Raw genomic sequence first — 22137 nt, forward strand, 5'->3', positions numbered from 1 at the left:
AAATTGTTACTCTCTTCGAGGTCAAGGGTCGTTGAGGGAAGAAATAAATTTATTCGGCAAGAAAAAGAGAACATTTTAATTCCAAGATGTCCAACGAGGGTTTAAGATAATAAAATAAATCGGTGTGAAAGTTCCAACAGTTTTGTTTCGAAGCATAAAAAAGATGGGGGAGAAATAGCAGAACTCCTACATCCAGGAGTGAGGAATGATGTGAGTCTGTGTGGTAATACGTGTTACACATTGACTGTGAGCGGTGGTGTACGGTGCCTCTCCCTGCGCCTCGACACACCTTCCCAGCACACATTACAAATAATATTTTATGGTTCCGAGAAACAAATGTGACACAGAGGAACACGTTCTATTACCCGAGGAAATCATAGTGTTTTGTAACTTTGCAATTTGAAGTTACACGTGTTAGTGGTGAACGTTTGTTAAACCAAATACGTGAAGCTGAGTTGAGAGTTTAGCACGGATCTACATAGTGACAAAGGCAAATATAATCCTGGTGGTAAAGTTGTGCTCACGGTCTGTTCTGTGTTGTGTACCCACTGTAGTCTTAAGTTCCTCTTGCCACACAAAACTTGTCATGCAGCATTGCCGTGGGTAACTAGTTGGGTCGTCTTGTCTGCGGTGTGAAGGTCTTGCACAGGAAAACGGATGTAAAGTGATAACAGTTGTGATTATGAAATGTTGGTAATAAGATGCAAATATCAGTATATTTTTCTGAATAACGTATTTGTTATAGAATTATAAACTGAATAATTTCGTTTTGACACCGACGGAAGTTAGTATCATATCACATTGAGACAAACTGTACCTGTCACTGGACTTTCCAAGATAAGACTCTCAGGTGCATCCTGAAATATAAGCTAAGGCTTAGAAAAAAATACCTGTTTTTAAATTTTAGAAAGCAGTTTGTGAAATAGTTCCTTTCTATTTCAAAGATACCCGAAAATCTGTGACCATGCTGCGGGAAAGCTCAGTAACTTACTCAAGTCTGCCTCAGGAAGAGGAAATCAATGCCCAAACTACTGTAGAAGACACCCGGAAAGTTGTTAATCCACACACCAAACGAGATTGTTGCCTCACCGCTACTATTACAACTCTGATCATCATCAGCGGCATTTGTGTGGCAGTTATCCTGCCATTGGCTCTAAAACACCGGTCTGAGGCCAGAGGACGCGGGGACCTCAGTCAACAGTTGACAGCAGAACTAGTTAGTAACAACAGCAGTACACATCAGCAAGGATCTTCTAGTAACATCACTGACACAAAGCAACGTGAATCCTCAAGCAACCTCACTGACATACAAGGAAGCTTTAATAAAACAGATAATTCTGGAGTCGCCTCTCTGGGAGCAAACAATACCAAGGAAGATGCAGCCTCCAGTGATAAAACATCGATACACAAATCAACCGAGTCGACAACCACCACTACTACTACAACAACAACAATTACTACGACACCAATTACAACAACGACAACCACCACTACGGCAACCACTGCTACTACCCCCACCACAACCACTATCCTCATTAAGACCACAGTGCCCTCTGGGGTGTCTGACAATCTCGCTCTGCCTCAACAAAGTGGAGGAAAAGCGTCGGAAGAGGTAGACAAAATCTCGTTATACTGATTTTTTTTTCTGTTCAGTCCCATCCTTATCTTCAGCGGCCCCTCGAAAAATCCAAACTCGAGGAGTTCTTGATCCAGGGAACTGTACCAACCCTCCCTTTCCTTGGATTAAACCGTAATGCATCCCATTCCCAGGCTCTATATAGCGGTTATGGGTTTAGTGCTTTCCCCTGATAAAAATTTAATACATTAATTCCACTCTGACTATAACGATTTTACTAAAACTGCTATGACCCCTACGGGTTTGGCGCTTCCTAATGCAACAATGACGATGTGGTCAGTCCATCAATCTTGATGGACTGACCACATCGACTCAAGGTTGAGGGACTGATTACCTCATTCTCCTCCTGTTCTTCAAGTTTCTCCTATGTATGGACTGATGAAGCCACTGTGTGGCGAAACGTTTCCTCATTGAAGATACCCAAGAGTTGCACATACCTGGAGTTTACCTGGAGAGAGTTCCGGGGGAAAACGCCCCCGCGGCCCGGTCTGTGACCAGGCCTCCTGGTGGATCAGAGCCTGATCAACCAGGCTGTTGCTGCTGGTTGCACGCAAACCAACGTACGAGCCACAGCCCGGCTGGTCAGGAACAGACTTTAGGTGCTTGTCCAGTGCCAGCTTGAAGACTGCCAGGGGTCTGTTGGTAATCCCCCTTATGTATGCTGGGAGGCAGTTGAACAGTCTCGGGCCCCTGACACTTATTGTATGGTCTCTTAACGTGCTAGTGACACCCCTGCTTTTCATTGGGGGGATGTTGCATCGTCTGCCAAGTCTTTTGCTTTCGTAGTGAGTGATTTTCGTGTGCAAGTTCGGTACTAGTCCCTCTAGGATTTTCCAGGTGTATATAATCATGCATCTCTCCCGCCTGCGTTCCAGGGAATACAGGTTTAGGAACCTCAAGCGCTCCAAGTAATTGAGGTGTTTTATCTCCGTTATGCGCGCCGTGAAGGTTCTCTGTACATTTTCTAGGTCAGCAATTTCACCTGCCTTGAAAGGTGCTGTTAGTGTGCAGCAATATTCCAGCTTAGATAGAACAAGTGTGTGTCTAATTTATCAACGTGTCGGTTCTCTGAACCATTCATCTACAAACAGTAGTACACACTACAACAAGCAGTAGTGCACACTACAACAAGTAGTAGTACACACTACAACAAGCAGTAGTACACACTACAACAAGCAGTAGTACACACTACAACAAGCAGTAGTACACAGTACAACAAGCAGTAGTACACAGTACAACAAGCAGTAGTACACAGTACAACAAGCAGTAGTACACACTACAACAAGCAGTAGTACACACTACAACAAGCAGTAGTACACACTACAACAAGCAGTAGTACACAGTACAACAAGCAGTAGTACATACTACAACAAGCAGTAGTACACACTACAACAAGCAGTAGTACACACTACAACAAGCAGTAGTACACACTACAACAAGCAGTAGTACACAGTACAACAAGCAGTAGTACACAGTACAACAAGCAGTAGTACACAGTACAACAAGCAGTAGTACACACTACAACAAGCAGTAGTACACAGTACAACAAGCAGTAGTACATACTACAACAAGCAGTAGTACACAGTACAACAAGCAGTAGTACATACTACAACAAGCAGTAGTACACAGTACAAGCAGTAGTACATACTATAACAAGCAGTAGTACACACTACAACAAGCAGTAGTACACACTACAACAAGCAGTAGTACACACTACAACAAACAGTAGTACACACTACAACAAGCAGTAGTACACAGTACAACAAGCAGTAGTACACAGTAGAACAAACAGTAGTACACAGTACAACAAGCAGTAGTACATACTACAACAAGCAGTAGTACATACTACAACAAGCAGTAGTACACACTACAACAAGCAGTAGTACACAGTACAACAAGCAGTAGTACATACTACAACAAGCAGTAGTACACAGTACAACAAGCAGTAGTACACAGTACAACAAGCAGTAGTACACAGTACAACAAGCAGTAGTACACAGTACAACAAGCAGTAGTACACAGTACAACAAGCAGTAGTACACAGTACAACAAGCAGTAGTACACAGTACAACAAGCAGTAGTACACAGTACAACAAGCAGTAGTACACAGTACAACAAGCAGTAGTACACACTACAACAAGCAGTAGTACACAGTACAACAAGCAGTAGTACACACTACAACAAGCAGTAGTACACACTACAACAAGCAGTAGTACACACTACAACAAGCAGTAGTACACACTACAACAAGCAGTAGTACATACTACAACAAGCAGTATTACACAGTACAACAAGCAGTAGTACACACTACAACAAGCAGTAGTACACACTACAACAAGCAGTAGTACACACTACAACAAGCAGTAGTACAAACTACAACAAGCAGTAGTACAAACTACAACAAGCAGTAGTACAAACTACAACAAGCAGTAGCACAAACTACAACAAGCAGTAGTACAAACTACAACAAGCAGTAGCACAAACTACAACATGCAGTAGTACACAGTACAACAAGCAGTAGTACAAACTACAACAAGCAGTAGTACACACTACAACAAGCAGTAGTACACAGTACAACAAGCAGTAGTACACACTACAAGAAGCAGTAGTACACAGTACAACAACCAGTAGTACAAACTACAACAAGCAGTAGTACACAGTACAACAAGCAGTAGTACAAACTACAACAAGCAGTAGTACACACTACAACAAGCAGTAGTACACGATACAACAAGCAGTAGTACACGATACAACAAGCAGTAGTACACGATACAACAAGCAGTAGTACACGGTACAACAAGCAGTAGTACACGATATAACAAGCAGTAGTACACGATACAACAAGCAGTAGTACACGGTACAACAAGCAGTAGTACACGGTACAACAAGCAGTAGTACACGATACAACAAGCGGTAGTACACGGTACAACAAGCAGTAGTACACGATACAACAAGCAGTAGTACACGGTACAACAAGCAGTAGTACACAGTACAACAAGCAGTAGTACACGGTACAACAAGCAGTAGTACACAGTACAACAAGCAGTAGTACACGGTACAACAAGCAGTAGTACACGATACAACAAGCAGTAGTATACGATACAACAAGCAGTAGTACACAGTACAACAAGCAGTAGTACACGATACAACAAGCAGTAGTACACAGTACAACAAGCAGTATTACACAGTACAATAAGCAGTAGTACACAGTACAACAAGTAGTAGTACACAGTACAACAAGCAGTAGTACACGGTACAACAAGCAGTAGTACACAGTACAACAAGCAGTAGTACACGGTACAACAAGCAGTAGTACACGGTACAACAAGCAGTAGTACACAGTACAACAAGCAGTAGTACACGGTACAACAAGCAGTAGTACACAGTACAACAAGCAGTAGTACACGATACAACAAGCAGTAGTACACAGTACAACAAGCAGTATTACACAGTACAATAAGCAGTAGTACACAGTACAACAAGTAGTAGTACACAGTACAACAAGCAGTAATACACGGTACAACAAGCAGCAGTACACAGTACAACAAGCAGTAGTACACGGTACAACAAGCAGTAGTACACGGTACAACAAGCAGTAGTACACAGTAAAACAAGCAGTAGTACACGGTACAACAAGCAGTAGTACACAGTACAACAAGCAGTAGTACACGATACAACAAGCAGTAGTACACAGTACAACAAGCAGTATTACACAGTACAACAAGCAGTAGTACACAGTGCAACAAGCAGTAGTACACAGTACAACAAGCAGTAGTACACGGTACAACAAGCAGTAGTACACAGTACAACAAGCAGTAGTACACAGTACAAGCAGTAGTACACAGTACAACAAGTAGTAGTACACAGTACAAGCAGTAGTACACAGTACAACAAGCAGTAGTACACAGTACAACAAGCAGTAGTACACAGTACAACAAGCAGTAGTACACGGTACAACAAGCAGTAGTACACGATACAACAAGCACCAGTACACGGTACAACAAGCAGCAGTACACGATACAACAAGCAGTTGTACACGATACAACAAGTAGTAGTACACAGTACAACAAGCAGTAGTACACGATACAACAAGCAGTAGTACACAGTACAACAAGCAGTATTACACAGTACAACAAGCAGTAGTACACAGTACAACAAGCAGTAGTACACGGTACAACAAGCAGTAGTAGTATCATGTGGGAGTTCGACACGTGGATTAGGTAAGAAATACTCACGTAGGCTGGTAGTACGTATAATTACAGATAAAGTGTGTAACGCCCTTACAGCCGTACCTATCTCCTTGCGCACACTCGTAACACTGACTGACCGGCCGCACACGTACCCATATGTGAGAGGGTCTTTGAATACTGTCAGGTCAGCTCAATATGAATAGACAGTGACTCAGGCAGAGACGGTTGGTCGTGAGTCAACTGGCACAGTGGTTACTGGTAACTGGTTACTACTACTGAGAGTAGACGGTACAACAAGCAGTAGTACACTTGTACAACAAGCAGTAGTACACGGTACAACAAGCAGCGGTACATGGTACACAAGCAGTAGTACACTTTACAACAAGCAGTAGCACACGGTACAACAAGCAGTAGTACACAGTACAAGCAGGAATACACGGTACAACAAGCAGTAGTACACGGTATAACAAACAGTAGTACACGATACAACATGCAGTAGTACACGGTACAAGCAGCAGTACACGGTACAACAAGCAGCAGTACACGGTACAACAAGCAGTAATACACGGTACAACAAGCAGTAATACACGGTACAACAAGCAGTAATACACGGTACAACAAGCAGCAGTACACGGTACAACAAGCAGTAGTACACGGTACAACAAGCAGCAGTACACGGTACAACAAGCAGTAGTACACGGTACAACAAGCAGTAGTACACGGTACAACAAGCAGTAGCACACGGTACAACAAGCAGTAGTACACGGTACAAGAAGCAGTAGTACACGGTACAACAAGCAGTAATACACGGTACAACAAGCAGTAGTACACGGTACAACAAGCAGTAGTACACAGTACAACAAGCAGTATTACACAGTACAACAAGCAGTAGTACACAGTACAACAAGCAGTAGTACACGGTACAACAAGCAGTAGTAGACGGTACAACAAGCAGTAGTGCACTTGTACAACAAGCAGCAGTACACGGTACAACAAGCAGTAATACACGGTACAACAAGCAGTAATACACGGTACAACAAGCAGTAATACACGGTACAACAAGCAGCAGTACACGGTACAACAAGCAGTAGTACACGGTACAACAAGCAGCAGTACACGGTACAACAAGCAGTAGTACACGGTACAACAAGCAGTAGTACACGGTACAACAAGCAGTAGCACACGGTACAACAAGCAGTAGTACACGGTACAACAAGCAGTAGTACACGGTACAACAAGCAGTAATACACGGTACAACAAGCAGTAGTACACGGTACAAGCAGTAGTACACGGTACAAGCAGTAGTACACGGTACAACAAGCAGTAGTACACGGTACAACAAGCAGTAGTACACGGTACAAGCAGTAGTACACGGTACAAGCAGTAGTACACGGTACAACAAGCAGCAGTACACGGTACAACAAGCAGCAGTACACGGTACAACAAGCAGTAATACACGGTACAACAAGCAGTAGTACACGGTACAACAAGCAGTAGTACACACTACAACAAGCAGTAGTACACACTACAACAAGCAGTAGTACACGGTACAACAAGCAGTAGTACACACTACAACAAGCAGTAGCACACACTACAACAAGCAGTAGTACACGGTACAACAAGCAGCAGTACACGGTACAACAAGCAGTAGTACACGGTACAACAAGCAGTAGTACACGGTACAACAAGCAGTAGTACACGGTACAACAAGCAGTAGTACACGGTACAACGAGCAGTAGTACACGATACAACAAGCAGTAGTACACGATACAACAAGCAGTAGTACACGGTACAACAAGCAGTAGTACACGGTACAACAAGCAGTAGTACACGGTACAACAAGCAGTAGTACACGGTACAACAAGCAGTAGTACACGGTACAACAAGCAGTAGTACACGGTACAACAAGCAGTAGTACACGGTACAACAAGCAGCAGTACACGGTACAACAAGCAGTAGTACACAGTACAACAAGCAGTAGTACACGGTACAACAAGCAGTAGTACACGGTACAACAAGCAGTAGTACACAGTACAACAAGCAGTAGTACACGGTACAACAAGCAGTAGTACACGGTGCAACAAGCATTAGTACACGGTACAACAAGCAGTAGTACACAGTACAACAAGCAGTAGTACACGGTACAACAAGCATTAGTACACGGTACAACAAGCAGTAGTACACAGTACAACAAGCAGTAGTACACACTACAACAAGCAGTAGTACACGGTACAACAAGCAGTAGTACACGGTACAACAAGCAGTAGTACACAGTACAACAAGCAGTAGTACAGACTACAACAAGCAGTAGTACACGGTACAACAAGCAGTAGTACACGGTACAACAAGCAGTAGTACACGGTACAACAAGCAGTAGTACACGGTACAACAAGCAGTAGTAGACGGTACAACAAGCAGTAGTACACGGTACAACAAGCAGTAGTACACGGTACAACAAGCAGTAGGCCTAACATATTGTTAGCGTGACTTAGATGATTTATACAACGAATTCCTAGATAATAGCTGTAATTTTCCCTTTTTAAAACTGCCTGTAACTCGTCAGGTATTGTTAAATATCACCACCAGGAGGCCTGGTCACAGACCGGGCCACGGGGGCGTTGACCCCCTGAACTCTCTCCAGGTAAACTCCAGGTAATACAATTTGAGGCCTTGAAAATATAAGTAGTTACCCCCACATTATTATTATTATTATTATTATTATTATTATTATTATTATTATTATTATTATTATTATTATTATTATTATTATTATTATTTTTATTGTTGTTGTAAATAGCGCTTAAGAGATTGGGGTCATATTGAATGGGAGGCAATCAGGTTTGATCCAAGGATGGAGAGGAGAGACCCACTTCCTTGGATCAAGAACAACTTGCTAGCATCAAGGCAACTTCCCTGAAGGGTAAAGAGGTTAAAAGAATTTTTAAAAAATTAATACTGCTGTCTCTTAATGTGCTGAGGAAGTGATCTTGATCCAAGAAATTGGAGCTACCCTACCCTACCCTACCCTCAGAGCAAGCGCGATTTTCTCCCATTTTCCAAGTTTCTTTTATGACCACTCTGGATTTAGCGCTACTCCATGAATATAATAATAATTACTCTAAGTAGTGCTGAATCACCCTTACAGGTTGGAAACTTTATAAATTAATCATTAATTCCTAATTAACAACACAGGAGAGGTGTATTTCTCACAGCGTTTATAAACTGAGAGTTAGCTTTAATCCCCATTTTAAGAATTCCAGTAATCTTGTCTGGTGGTGTGTAAGGTCACCTCGTGCAGTAGATAGGTTTTAACCCCTGCCCCCCCCATGAACCAACCAACAAAGACAACCAATTAACAACATAATATTAACACCCACAAATACCCACCACTCTTGAGGTTATCATCTTGGGTCTCCCGTCCAGTTATCTTATCCACACCCAGGTAATTAGTACCTAGATAAGGGTATTTCAGGCCTCTCTTTGCCTCTTCTCAATGATTAGTTACTAAATTTCATAAACTTTTTACCCAATATTGTAACATTTATGTTATTAATAATACAGTTTATTATTATTATTATTATCGTTGCAATCAATTCTATTTTTTTTTATTAAATTTTTATTAAATTTGCTGTACTACTGCAATATAATAATAATAATAATAATAATAATAATAATAATAATAATAATAATAATAATAATAATAATAATAATAATATTTTGATCCAACAGAAGCCGGGAGTCACAGGGACGAATGCCACTAAGGAAGATGTTCTCAATGCTATCTACGGGAACAACAACCTTCCTGCTAAGCCCACCACCACTAAGGGTCTAGGAGAATGGATGGTGAGGAGACACAAATTCAAATTTCTGTTTCTTTATGCATAACAAAATCATGTAGTTTAAAAATTATTATGTGAGAAATTACCTGAATTATTACGTGCAGGTAATTTGGGCGAGGTAAGTGGGACTTAGTCACAGTAGGTCTCAGAACTGTCACTCCCTCGATGGCCCCTCCCTTACCACTCTCACAAAAAGCTAGACCTGACATTAAATTAATAATTACAATATTAAAGCCAGCTACTCTGGTAAATTAAAATTGTGTGGACTGTACATTTCGGTTTACTTGCTGGGTACACAAAATATAACTATTAGTACAATACATATAATACAATGATGTTATTAGTCTTTCTAATCTCAACAATTCTCTCCGTCCCTTAGACATCAAGCTTACCTTCCGCCAGACTAACACTCTTCGCACTAATCTCGTTCATACCTCTCCTCCCTCTACAGATGTTCCTGGTGTCTACTCTATTTCTTGCTCCTCCTGTCCTCTTCAATATTTTGGAGAAACTGGTCGATCTCTTTCTGACAGACTTAGGGAGCACAAAAATAGTGTTAGGCTTGCCGACACTAACAATGCTCTTTTCTGTCACGTCAGAGATCATAGCCATCCTATTGACTGGTCTTCTGCTAAAACTGTCTTCCCTACTTCCAACTCGAACAGTCGCCGTTTAGTTGAATCTTCTCTTATACACAACTTTCCTTGTATGAACCTTAGCCCTGGCTTCGTCTCTGTAGATGCCTTCCTCTCCCACTACATTGTAAAATGCTCCAAACTTCAGAACACCCGTGACTTAACCTGAATCCTCATTTTTTCTTCTTCTTCTTCTTTTTCTTCTTATTCAATAATACTAATAATAATATACTTTTGATCACAGAACCGAGTCACTAGGACAATGCACTAAGGAAGATGTCTCAATGCTATTTGGAACAACTTCCTGAGCCATCCAGTGGTCTAGGAGATGGATGGAGACATACAATCAAATTTCCTGTTCTTTATGCATAGTCAAAATCCTGTAGTTTAAAAATTATATAAATTCCTGATTTATGCAGTAATTTGGCTAGTGGGACTTCACAGTAGGTCTCAACTATCACTCCTCGATGTCCTCTCATATACCACCTCCAAATGCTAACCTACTTAAATTAATAATGTACAATTAAAGCCAGCTACTCTGTAAATTAAAAAAAGAAATTTATATTACCATTTACCATTTAATTAGTGGATCACAAATTTTATGTGTAACACACCCTAACACTACCCAGACAGCTAGAGTTTACGATGGCCAATGCAAAAACTACTATACACTATGGGTAAACGTCATTTAGCTAAGGCATGCTACTGGAAAGAATCGGAGTCCCCTATCCTTCCTTCCCTGTAGCCGAACTGTAAGGGTCTTCCACATTACCCGAATTCCTCAGCAGGAATGTGTCAGCAATTTCCAAACCATGGATTGAGTCTGATATACACCAGTCAAACCTTAATGATGCCTGATTACATTGCACAATTAACAGACCAGTGTTCACACATTCAGTTTCACTACACATACACGTACAAATACAAATAGACAGATTTACACTTTAAGGAGGCTATTAGTAGAACATACAGTATAACAACCAAAAAATCACATCATGAAACTCAGTTTAGTCTGCAACCCCCAGTAACAAATTGGCTTCTGCATGGATTCTGTTCAACTTGTGGGAAATGGGCCCATGCATCTTGTGCAGATATTCAGGAATCATCTACAAAAAGATATTAAACCAGGGAAGTGTTTTTGAGTATGCCCAAATGAGAACCGACTGTGGAAAAATATCACATTGGTATTAAAAGAGAGAAACATCAAAACAGCCTTCATAGAAAACCTGACAGCTTTCTATAACTGATGGGTGCTATTGCCCTGGTGCAGATGCTGTCCTGGTAGACAGTAACTGAAGTTCCTGAACCTGTACTCCCTGGAACGCAGGCGGGAGAGATACATGATTATATACACCTGGAAAATCCTAGAGGGACTAGTACCGAACTTGCACACGAAAATCACTCACTACGAAAGCAAAAGACTTGGCAGACGATGCAACATCCCCCCAATGAAAAGCAGGGGGTGTCACTAGCACGTTAAGAGACAACACAATAAGTGTCAGGGGCCCGAGACTGTTCAACTGCCTCCCAGCATACATAAGGGGGATTACCAATAGACCCCTGGCTGTCTTCAAGCAGGCACTGGACAAGCACCTAAAGTCGGTACCTGACCAGCCGGGCTGTGGCTCGTGCGTTGGATTGCGTGCAGCCAGCGGTAACAGCCTGGTTGATCAGGCTCTGATCCACCATGAGGCCTGGTCACAGACCGGGCCGCGGGGGCGTTGACCCCCGGAACTCTCTCCAGGTAAACTCCAGGTACTCCAGATACAGAAATGAAAGTCGGTGGCCCAGAGGGAAACAGGAGCTCTATTGGGGAAACAGGTGTAGAGAAGGCCATGGAAAACCCAAAGTTAGAAACTAGCAATACCACTGGAGATAGTAAACAAGGGGATGCACCAAGGAATATTGAAGATAAAATACCAGAAAAAACTGGTGAAGGCACCATTGTTAGTACAAGAGCTGCAGATAGTAAAGAGAGAGACAAACATGCACCAGTAGGGAATGCAGTCATGAAAAACCAAGGCAAACAGAAATCAGACCTATGTAAATTCTATATACTTGGTATCTGCAGGCATGGAATATATGGAAAAATAGATGGGACGTGCAACTTTGACCACCCCAGAAAATTCCGTGCCCATGTGACAGGAAAAAGCAGCCTTCCTGTAAGCTTTTCCACCCAGAAATGTGTCACACTTCAGTTCAGGAAAGGCAATACTGTAACTTATATTGTCAGGCGCACCACCTAAAAGAAACAAGAAGATACAGAACATCCAGACCATGGGAAAACCTGGGTAGCCACAACCTCTCCAGACAGAGAGTTTTTTTTTTTTTTTAGCGTCAGGAAGAAAAAAAAAGCTAGCAGGAAATGACAGAGATCGTACACCAACTCCGATCATTTCTGGAGGGAAATCACAGTCAATAGCCTCCACTCTAAAACAACAGATATTAGTGCTAGGGAAAAAAAGACATCTCCTCTATACCACCAGTACGACACCATTCATCTTCGCAAATATACAGGGTCTAAAGTCAGCAACGAACAACAAAAATACCTTTCATCCGTGGACTGCTTACAGAGTCAAACGTGCGGGTTCCACAGAGACCCACATAAAGGATAACCTTCACAATGAAATATGGATCCCGGGTTATAACCTATACAGATGTGCCAGAGTGAACAGGCAAAAGGGGAAGGAGTTGGCCTGTACGTCACAGAGTCGCTGATATGCTCAGAACTACTAAATGCTTCAGATGATGTAGTTGAAGTTTTGGCAGTAAAGTTCGAGAACCAAAAACTGGTCATTGTGGTTGTATACAAGCCTCCGGATGCAACTTCCCAACAATTCCATGAACAGCTTTTGAAAATAGACCATTGTCTTGAATATCTTCCAGCTCCTGCCCCAAACATCTTGCTCTTGGGGGATTTCAACCTGAGGCACCTACAATGGAGGAATGCAGCAAATAATGCTGTAGCAGAAATAACTCCAGAAGGCAGCTCAGATGAAAACTCGCACACAGACCAGCTTTTAAATCTCTGCACCAAATTTACCTTAAACCAGCAAATAATAGAGCCTGCAAGATTGGAGAATATGCTGGACCTCATCTTTGCTAACAATAATGATCTGATACAAAATATTATCATATCAAGAACAATATACTCAGATCACAACATAACAGACGTCCAGACATGTATGCAGGAGCCCCAGACCGACAAAATATGATCAGTCACAAGGGAGTCTTCACCAAATTCAATTTCAAAAACAAAAACATAAGGTGGGACCAAGTAAACCATAGATAGACTAAGCAACATGGATCCTACCCTATGTCTAGAACAAATTAACTCTGTGGCACTTGAGGTATGCTCAAGGCATACCTCCCTATACAGGCGAAGGCAAACAATAACAGAGCGGCTACAAGAGGCTTATATATCTGTAATACGAAGGGAGGCACTGGTCAGAGAAATAGCAAACAATGAAGTAAAGCTAGAGGAATCTTACAGGAATCAAGAAACGTGAGAAGAACTAAAAGCCATAAATAAAATTGAAAGAAACCCAAAATATTTCTTTTCTTATGCCAAATCAAAGTTGAGAACAACGTCCAGTATTGGGCCCCTATTTAGACGAGATGGGTCCTACACAGATGACAGCAAGGAAATGAGTGAGCTACTAAAGTCCAAATATGACTCGGTTTTTAGCGAGCCGCTAACCAGACTGAGAGTCGAAGACCTAAATTATTTTTTTTTGAGTGAGGCACTGAATTTGGCAGACTCAAACCTATCTGATATTAACATGATGCCAAACGACTTCGAAAATGTGATACATGACATGCCCATGCACTGTAACCATGTATAGGAGTGAGGCTCATTCATTACCTTTGTAACTTGCCATGATTGTGACCAGATCTACCTGGAGTTCATTACCTTTGTAACTAGTTCAGCTATCATAACTTTGGGGTCCAGTCCCTGGACCCATTATGTACCTTTGTAATCTTTTGACTACCGCCCACAGGATGGATATGGGGTGCATAATAAAGATATTAAACTAACTAACTAACCCATGCACTCTGCCCCAGGCCCAGACTCATGGAACTCTGTGTTCATCAGGAACTGCCAAAAACTCCTATCATGTGCTTTTAACATCCTATGGAGAGGTAGCACAGACAGTTACTAAAAACAACAAACAGCCCCACTCCACAAAGGGGGCAGTAAAGCAACAGCAAAGAACTACAGACCGTTAACGCTCTAACGTCCCATATCATAAAAATCTTTGAAAGGGTTCTAAGAAGCAAGATCACCACCCATCTAGATACCCATCATTTACACAACCCAGGGCAACATGGGTTTAGAGCAGGTCGCTCCTGCTTGTCCCAACTACTGGACCACTATGACAAGGTCCTGGATGCTCTAGAAGACAAACAAAACGCAGATGTACAATACACAGACTTTGCAAAAGCCTTTGACAAGTGTGACCATGGTGTAATAGCGCACAAAATGCGTTATAAAGGAATAACAGGAAAAGTTGGTAAATGGATCTATAATTTCCTAACAAATAGAACAAAGAATAATAGTAAACAGAGTAAAGTCTGAGGCGGCTACAGTGAAAAGCTCTGTTCCACAAGGCACAGTACTCGCCCCCATCCTGTTCCTCATCCTCATATGTGACGCAGACAGGGATGTAAGCCACAGCACCGTGTCTTCCTTTGCAGATTACACCCGAATTTATATGACAGTGTCCTCCATTGATGACACTGCAAGACTCCAGGTAGACATCAACCAAATCTTTAAATGGGTTGCAGAAAACAATATGAAGTTCAATGATGAGAAATTTCAATTACTCCAATATAAAAAACGTGAGGAAATTAACACTATATCGGAATATAAAACAAATTCCAACTGCACAATAGAGCGAAAAACTAATGTAAAAGACCTGGGAGTGATAATGTCAGCGGTTTCACCTTCAATACAATTTTTATTTCCTTGCAAGTTTACATTGAGATTCTGTAATTACAATAATGAGTTGCAGTGCAAAAAGAGCCACTATCATACCGTGGCATTATGGGCAGGCTAAATTTAATGGCTTACAGACTACTTAATACTAGAGAAATTAATCATAGTTTGTTTAAGTTGTACATCTGTTTTTATTTATAGCAGATAGTAAGTTTACTTAAATTACAATCTTGGGATATTACATTTCAAAAACCACAACATTGTATCAATCACATCTGCTAGAAAAATGACAGGATGGATAATGAGAACCTTCAAAACTAGGGATGTCAAGCCCATGATGACACTCTTCAGGTCACTTGTTCTATCTAGGCTAGAATATTGTTGCACACTAACAGCACCTTTCAAGGCAGGTGAAATTGCTGACCTAGAAAATGTACAGAGAACCTTCACGGCGCGCATAACGAAGATAAAACATTTTAATTACTGGGAAATCTTAAAGTTCCTCAACCTGTACTCCCTAGAACGCAGGTGGGAGAGATACATGATTATATACACTTGGAAAATGCTAGAGGAATTAGTACCATGAATCAGTACTATGAATGCAAAAGACTCAGCAGACGATGCAACATCCCCCCAGTGAAAAGCAGGGGTGTCACTAGTACGCTGAGACAACACAATAAGTGTCAGGGACCCAAGACTGTTCAACTGCCTCCCAGCATACATAAGGGGGTTAAAAATAGACCCCTGGCTGTCTTCAAGAAGGCGCTGGACAGGCACCTAAAGTCAATACCTGACCAGCCAGTCTGTGGTTCGTACGTTGGGTTGCGTGCAGCCAACAGTAACAGCCTGGTTGATCAGACCCTGATCCACCATAAGGCCTGGTTACAGATCAGGTAGTGGGGGCGTTGACCCCCGAAACCCTCTCCAGGTATACTCCAAATATGGCATCCTCTCGTCCACTTGGCAGCTGTTCCACTCGAAATTTCTCGAAGGGTCAAATCAGCATCACATTCTAATACACAAATATATTATTCAAATTTACACATGCTGAATTTAGGAAAAGTCAAAATTTTCCACATAGTTTACATGTAATAAAACACTGGTACGCACAAAAGAAAGCCACTAGTATGCCAATGCATTTTTAACTAACTAATCCTAATGCTTAAAGACAGTATTAAGTGGGATTTGTTATGCATAGCGTAGCTGGATAGATAATGAGGTTATAAGGATAGATTCTCGTATACACTTTCAGTGTGCAATTCTGTTATAAATAAGCAGCATTTTTTTTTTAATCACTGATGAGAAATGGAAATAAGTCACTTCGTCTGATTTTTTTTTGGGGGGGGGAGTGGGGGTTATACTAGGTAATTTACACATGTGAGAAATCACGAAATTGCTTAGAAATTCACTGTTTTCTCACAACGCTTGTTTTGTATATTGCGATATTACCTGTTTACTGTAACTTGTTCAGCTATCAGAACCTTGTGGTCCCGTCCCTGGACCTATTATGTACCTCTGTTGTGGAAATTTGCATTTATCTGAATGTATCATTATGTACATAACAGTAAATGAACAAAGATAATTATTATTTATCAGTTAGACAAGTAGGAATTTGGGACACCTATGTCGCAAAAAATGTCCCCCTTAGATGCCTACCACTGTCATATCCACAAGTTGCTCTGGACCTATTAATTACCAATGAAATATGTATCACCAGGAATGCTGGTAAATATATAAATTTGTGGACTGCATATTAAAATTAATAAATGATTATATATATATATATATATATATATATATATATATATATATATATATATATATATATATATATATATATATATATATATATATATATATATATATATATATATATATATATATATATATATACACATTTACATAACAGAAGGAAAATATCTTAATCATAACACTTACCAATTTGACTGGAGATTAATGTGTCATGTACAGGACCCCCCATTTTGCCTACATTTATGAAGAATTTAGTGGCCAGAAATTAAACATAATTTAGACAGCTTATCTGAGGTTCCTGGAGTTGTCCTGTCCTGTCGCCTGATTCTCAAATTATGCATGAATGCACATCCAACACTTTCGCCTCCTATTTGAGAGGTGTCAGCCCGATTTTAACCTCTAGAGCACGAAAAATTCTTCCCATTATTCACCACGTGTTATTCAATTCAAACAAAATGGCGACTCTCTTGTCCCCAGGCTCAGTTTCCCATTTTCTATAACATAAATGTTATTAAATACAGTATGGCCATCTATATACATATAAATACTGAATTTCTGGAAAATATATACAGTAATCTTTGGACTACTGCCCACCTGTTTACTCTAATCTTATTGCAACATATGTTACTATGCATGATCATTGTACTTATGTTTACTTCTAGCTATATAAACTTGGTAATTAAGAGGATGGTTCACCGTCAGAACAAGGTGATGGGTCGACACGACCCGGCGACGCTGGTGGTGATAGCTGTGCTGGTCGCTGTGTCTTGCGCCGCAGTGTTGATAGCAATGTCTTGGCTAGTGTTCAACCGCATCACTGCACACAGGCGGAGGATTAACATACAGGTGAGGAGAGTGACAACAACCAGGCTATGTACAAAGTACGGGGAAATTATACATCATGTGCACGCATGTACACGAAGAGTAGAAGAGGGAAGGTTAGGGTGCACGCACGTGCGGCGCGCACACATGCACGCACGTACGCACATACACACACACAGGGCCAGGAGCTATGACTTGACCCCTGCAATCACAACTATGTGAGTACACACACACACACGCACACATATATAATATATATATATATATGTGTGTGTGTGTGTGTGTGTGTGTGTGTGTACTCACCTATTTGTACTCACCTATTTGTGGTTGCAGGGGTCGAGTCCTAGCTCCTGGCCCCGCCTCTTCACCGGTTGCTACTAGGCCCTCTCTCTCCCCGCTCCATGAGCTTTATCAAACCTCGTCTTAAAACTGTGTATGGTTCCTGCCTCCACTACGTCATTTTCTAGGCTATTCCACTGCCTTACAACTCTATGACTGAAGAAATACTTCCTACTATCTCTCTGACTCATTTGTGTCTTCAACTTCCAATTGTGGCCTCTTGTTTCTGTGTCCCCTCCCTGGAACATCCTGTCCTTGTCCACCTTGTCTATTCCACGCAGTATTTTATATGTCGTTATCATGTCTCCCCTGACCCTCCTGTCCTCCAGTGTCGTCAGGCCGATTTCCCTTAATCTTTCTTCATAGGACATTCCCCTTAGCTCTGGAACTAACCTTTTCGCAAACCTTTGTACTTTCTCTAGTTTCTTGACATGCTTTATCAAGTGCGGGTTCCAAACAGGTGCTGCATACTCCAGTATGGGCCTGACATACACGGTGTACAGTGTCTTGAATGATTCCTTACTAAGGTGTCGGAATGCTGTTCTCAGATTTGCCAGGCGCCCATATGCTGCAGCAGTTATCTGATTGATGTGTGCTTCCGGAGACATGCTCGGTGTTATACTCACCCCAAGATCTTTCTCCTTGAGTGAGGTTTGCAGTCTTTGGCCACCTAGCCTATACTCTGTCTGTGGTCTTCTGTGCCCTTCCCCTATCTTCATGACTTTGCATTTGGCAGGATTAAATTCGAGAAGCCATTTGCTGGACCAGGTGTCCAGTCTGTCCAGGTCTCTTTGAAGTCCTGCCTGGTCCTCATCAGATTTAATTCTCCTCATTAACTTCACATCATCTGCAAACAGGGACACTTCTGTGTGTGTGTGTATGTGTGTGTGTGTGTGTGTGTGTGTGTGTGTGTGTGTATAATATGCATAAAATCTGGTAGGCATGGTTATAAATTTTATTATTACTACTAGCAAACAATATTTATAGATTAATTTGCATATTTATTGGAAAATCAGTATTACATATCCAATGTCTTGTTTAGGAGTCAATGATTATGAGTAATGACTGATAAACCTTATCATTAACCATCTTCAGAATGTGATCACCGACCTACAGTCCAGAGACAAGATCGTCCTTCTTAACTCTGAGTCTGAGGAGGATTAATTAAGTCAAGACGGTGCTAGACACAAGGAGGAGAAAGAACTAAGAGAACAGTGAGGTCTAGGAAGTAATGTATGACGGTGATAAAACGAAGACAGTGATAACTAGAATGTACAGAGGTTTTCGAGCTAAAACTAGAGTTATTTGGGTAATTTGACAGGCTGGTAAAAAACCGGATGAAAAAGATTATGTGGTGTAAAACTATGTAACATAATATTTGGTTGACGAAGAGGAAAAAGAGCGTCGAAGACAGCATCAAAAAAGAGCTTAAAAATGCGTACGTGGATTTCTTGACTGGCACATCCACCTCTTCAATAATATTTACAGATACTAATTATATCCCAGTGGGGGGGGGTGAATTTTACCTCCATGTATATATGAAGCCGAAGGGGGTAGTGCTACTAATTTCAGGGAGACCCAGAAGATCAACAAACACAGAGGGCTGCCACCATGATATAACTTCGTCACAGTAGAGTCGGAAATCCTCGGAGCATGGGGCAAGTGTGCTCTAAGACTCCTCAAAGAGGTGAAGAACTCTTTACGGAAACCAAGGATCCCAGAGCGGCCAGCTTCCTCTTTCAGAGACTTAGTGTTGCGATCCAGAGGGAAGATGCCTGCAGCATTCTGGGCACACGGTCCACCGCCGGGGAGCTAGATGAAGTATTTGAGATGCAGACTCTGGGATGTCATTTATGATATTCTCCTTCACGGTGTATCTTTGTTAATGTATTTTTTTGTAAACAGCAGGTCACCAGAAGCAAGTTAAACAGAATTTAACACAATAATATTTAACTCGAACACTTACAGCAATTCAGATTAATTAAGATGACATAACAGATTTTTACATAACACAAACATACGTTAAGAAAATGTATAAAATATAGGCTACCATGTATCAACATTTAATGGTCATGTGATATTCGAGTGCATATTAGGCTACATTATCTTATAGAATTTTATTCTGCTTTATGCTCATTGTATGGGATATAAAGCTGACTGAATAAAGCCTAGGAAGAAAATACCTAATGCTGTAATACAGTAATTTAATGCATAATAAATTAGCAACTGTATTACCCATCGAATTTGTAAGAAGCTTTTTAATAATAAAATTGTTTTTATGCGGTTTATATTTTACAAGTGGTTTATATCTAGATATTTTATTTCCATATAACGAAACTAGATACAACCACATTGTGTGGCTGTCCTGATCTATGTTATTTATACGAGGTTACGAGAAGAAAGAAGTTTCCTGGCATACATCATCACACAGGAGGGGTTTCCTGGCATACATCATCACACAGGAGGGGTTTCCTGGCATACACCATCACACAGGAGGGGTTTCCTGACATACATCATCACACAGGAGGGGTTTCCTGACATACATCATCACACAGGAGGGGTTTCCTGGCATACACCATCACACAGGAGGGGTTTCCTGACATACATCATCACACAGGAGGGGTTTCCTGACATACATCATCACACAGGAGGGGTTTCCTGCCATACACCATCACACAGGAGGGGTTTCCTGGCATACACCATCACACAGGAGGGGTTTCCTGGCATACATCATCACACAGGAGGGGTTTCCTGCCATACACCATCACACAGGAGGGGTTTCCTGGCATACATCATCACACAGGAGGGGTTTCCTGACATACACCATCACACAGGAGGGGTTTCCTGGCATACACCATCACACAGGAGGGGTTTCCTGGCATACACCATCACACAGGAGGGGTTTCCTGGCATACATCATCACACAGGAGGGGTTTCCTGCCATACACCATCACACAGGAGGGGTTTCCTGGCATACACCATCACACAGGAGGGGTTTCCTGGCATACATCATCACACAGGAGGGGTTTCCTGCCATACACCATCACACAGGAGGGGTTTCCTGGCATACATCATCACACAGGAGGGGTTTCCTGACATACACCATCACACAGGAGGGGTTTCCTGGCATACACCATCACACAGGAGGGGTTTCCTGGCATACACCATCACACAGGAGGGGTTTCCTGGCATACATCATCACACAGGAGGGGTTTCCTGGCATACACCATCACACAGGAGGGGTTTCCTGGCATACACCATCACACAGGAGGGGTTTCCTGGCATACATCATCACACAGGAGGGGTTTCCTGGCATACACCATCACACAGGAGGGGTTTCCTGGCATACACCATCACACAGGAGGGGTTTCCTGGCATACATCATCACACAGGAGGGGTTTCCTGGCATACACCATCACACAGGAGGGGTTTCCTGGCATACACCATCACACAGGAGGGGTTTCCTGGCATACATCATCACACAGGAGGGGTTTCCTGACATACACCATCACACAGGAGGGGTTTCCTGGCATACACCATCACACAGGAGGGGTTTCATGCCATACACCATCACACAGGAGGGGTTTCCTGGCATACATCATCACACAGGAGGGGTTTCCTGGCATACATCATCACACAGGAGGGGTTTCCTGGCATACACCATCACACAGGAGGGGTTTCCTGGCATACATCATCACACAGGAGGGGTTTCCTGGCATACACCATCACACAGGAGGGGTTTCCTGGCATACATCATCACACAGGAGGGGTTTCCTGGCATACACCATCACACAGGAGGGGTTTCCTGGCATACATCATCACATGGAAAAAACATCAATGTTATTCGCACTTGCAACCAATCTCAATTCGTCCACTTATTTCTGGAGTTTACCTGGAGAGAGTTTCGGGGGTCAACGCCCCCGCGGCCCGGTCTGTGACCAGGCCTCCTGGTGGATCAGCCCCTGATCAACCAGGCTGTTGCTGC

The 22137-nt window shown here is 42.0% G+C and overlaps 1 protein-coding gene across 1 annotated transcript; it reads left to right on the plus strand.

Moving 5' to 3' along the window:
- Positions 1 to 214: 214 nt before the first annotated feature.
- LOC128685369 (uncharacterized) lies at positions 215 to 20450 on the plus strand. Its single transcript, XM_053771874.2, has 4 exons — positions 215 to 1612; positions 9556 to 9669; positions 17694 to 17837; positions 19248 to 20450. The coding sequence occupies exons 1-4, from the start codon at positions 965 to 967 to the stop codon at positions 19314 to 19316; spliced, it is 975 nt and encodes a 324-aa protein (XP_053627849.1). The 5' UTR covers positions 215 to 964; the 3' UTR covers positions 19317 to 20450.
- The last annotated feature ends 1687 nt before the right edge of the window (positions 20451 to 22137 follow it).

The sequence above is a fragment of the Cherax quadricarinatus genome, chromosome 8 (genome assembly GCF_038502225.1).
Source record: "Cherax quadricarinatus isolate ZL_2023a chromosome 8, ASM3850222v1, whole genome shotgun sequence".
NCBI lineage: Eukaryota > Metazoa > Arthropoda > Malacostraca > Decapoda > Parastacidae > Cherax > Cherax quadricarinatus.

Coding starts and splice junctions, on each gene's coding strand:
- LOC128685369 (XM_053771874.2), top strand. CDS start 965: ATGCTGCGGGAAAGCTCAGTAACTTACTCAAGTCTGCCTCAGGAAGAG. Junction 1,613..9,555: donor GAGGAAAAGCGTCGGAAGAG/GTAGACAAAATC, acceptor TTGATCCAACAG/AAGCCGGGAGTCACAGGGAC. Junction 9,670..17,693: donor AGGGTCTAGGAGAATGGATG/GTGAGGAGACAC, acceptor GTTCACCGTCAG/AACAAGGTGATGGGTCGACA.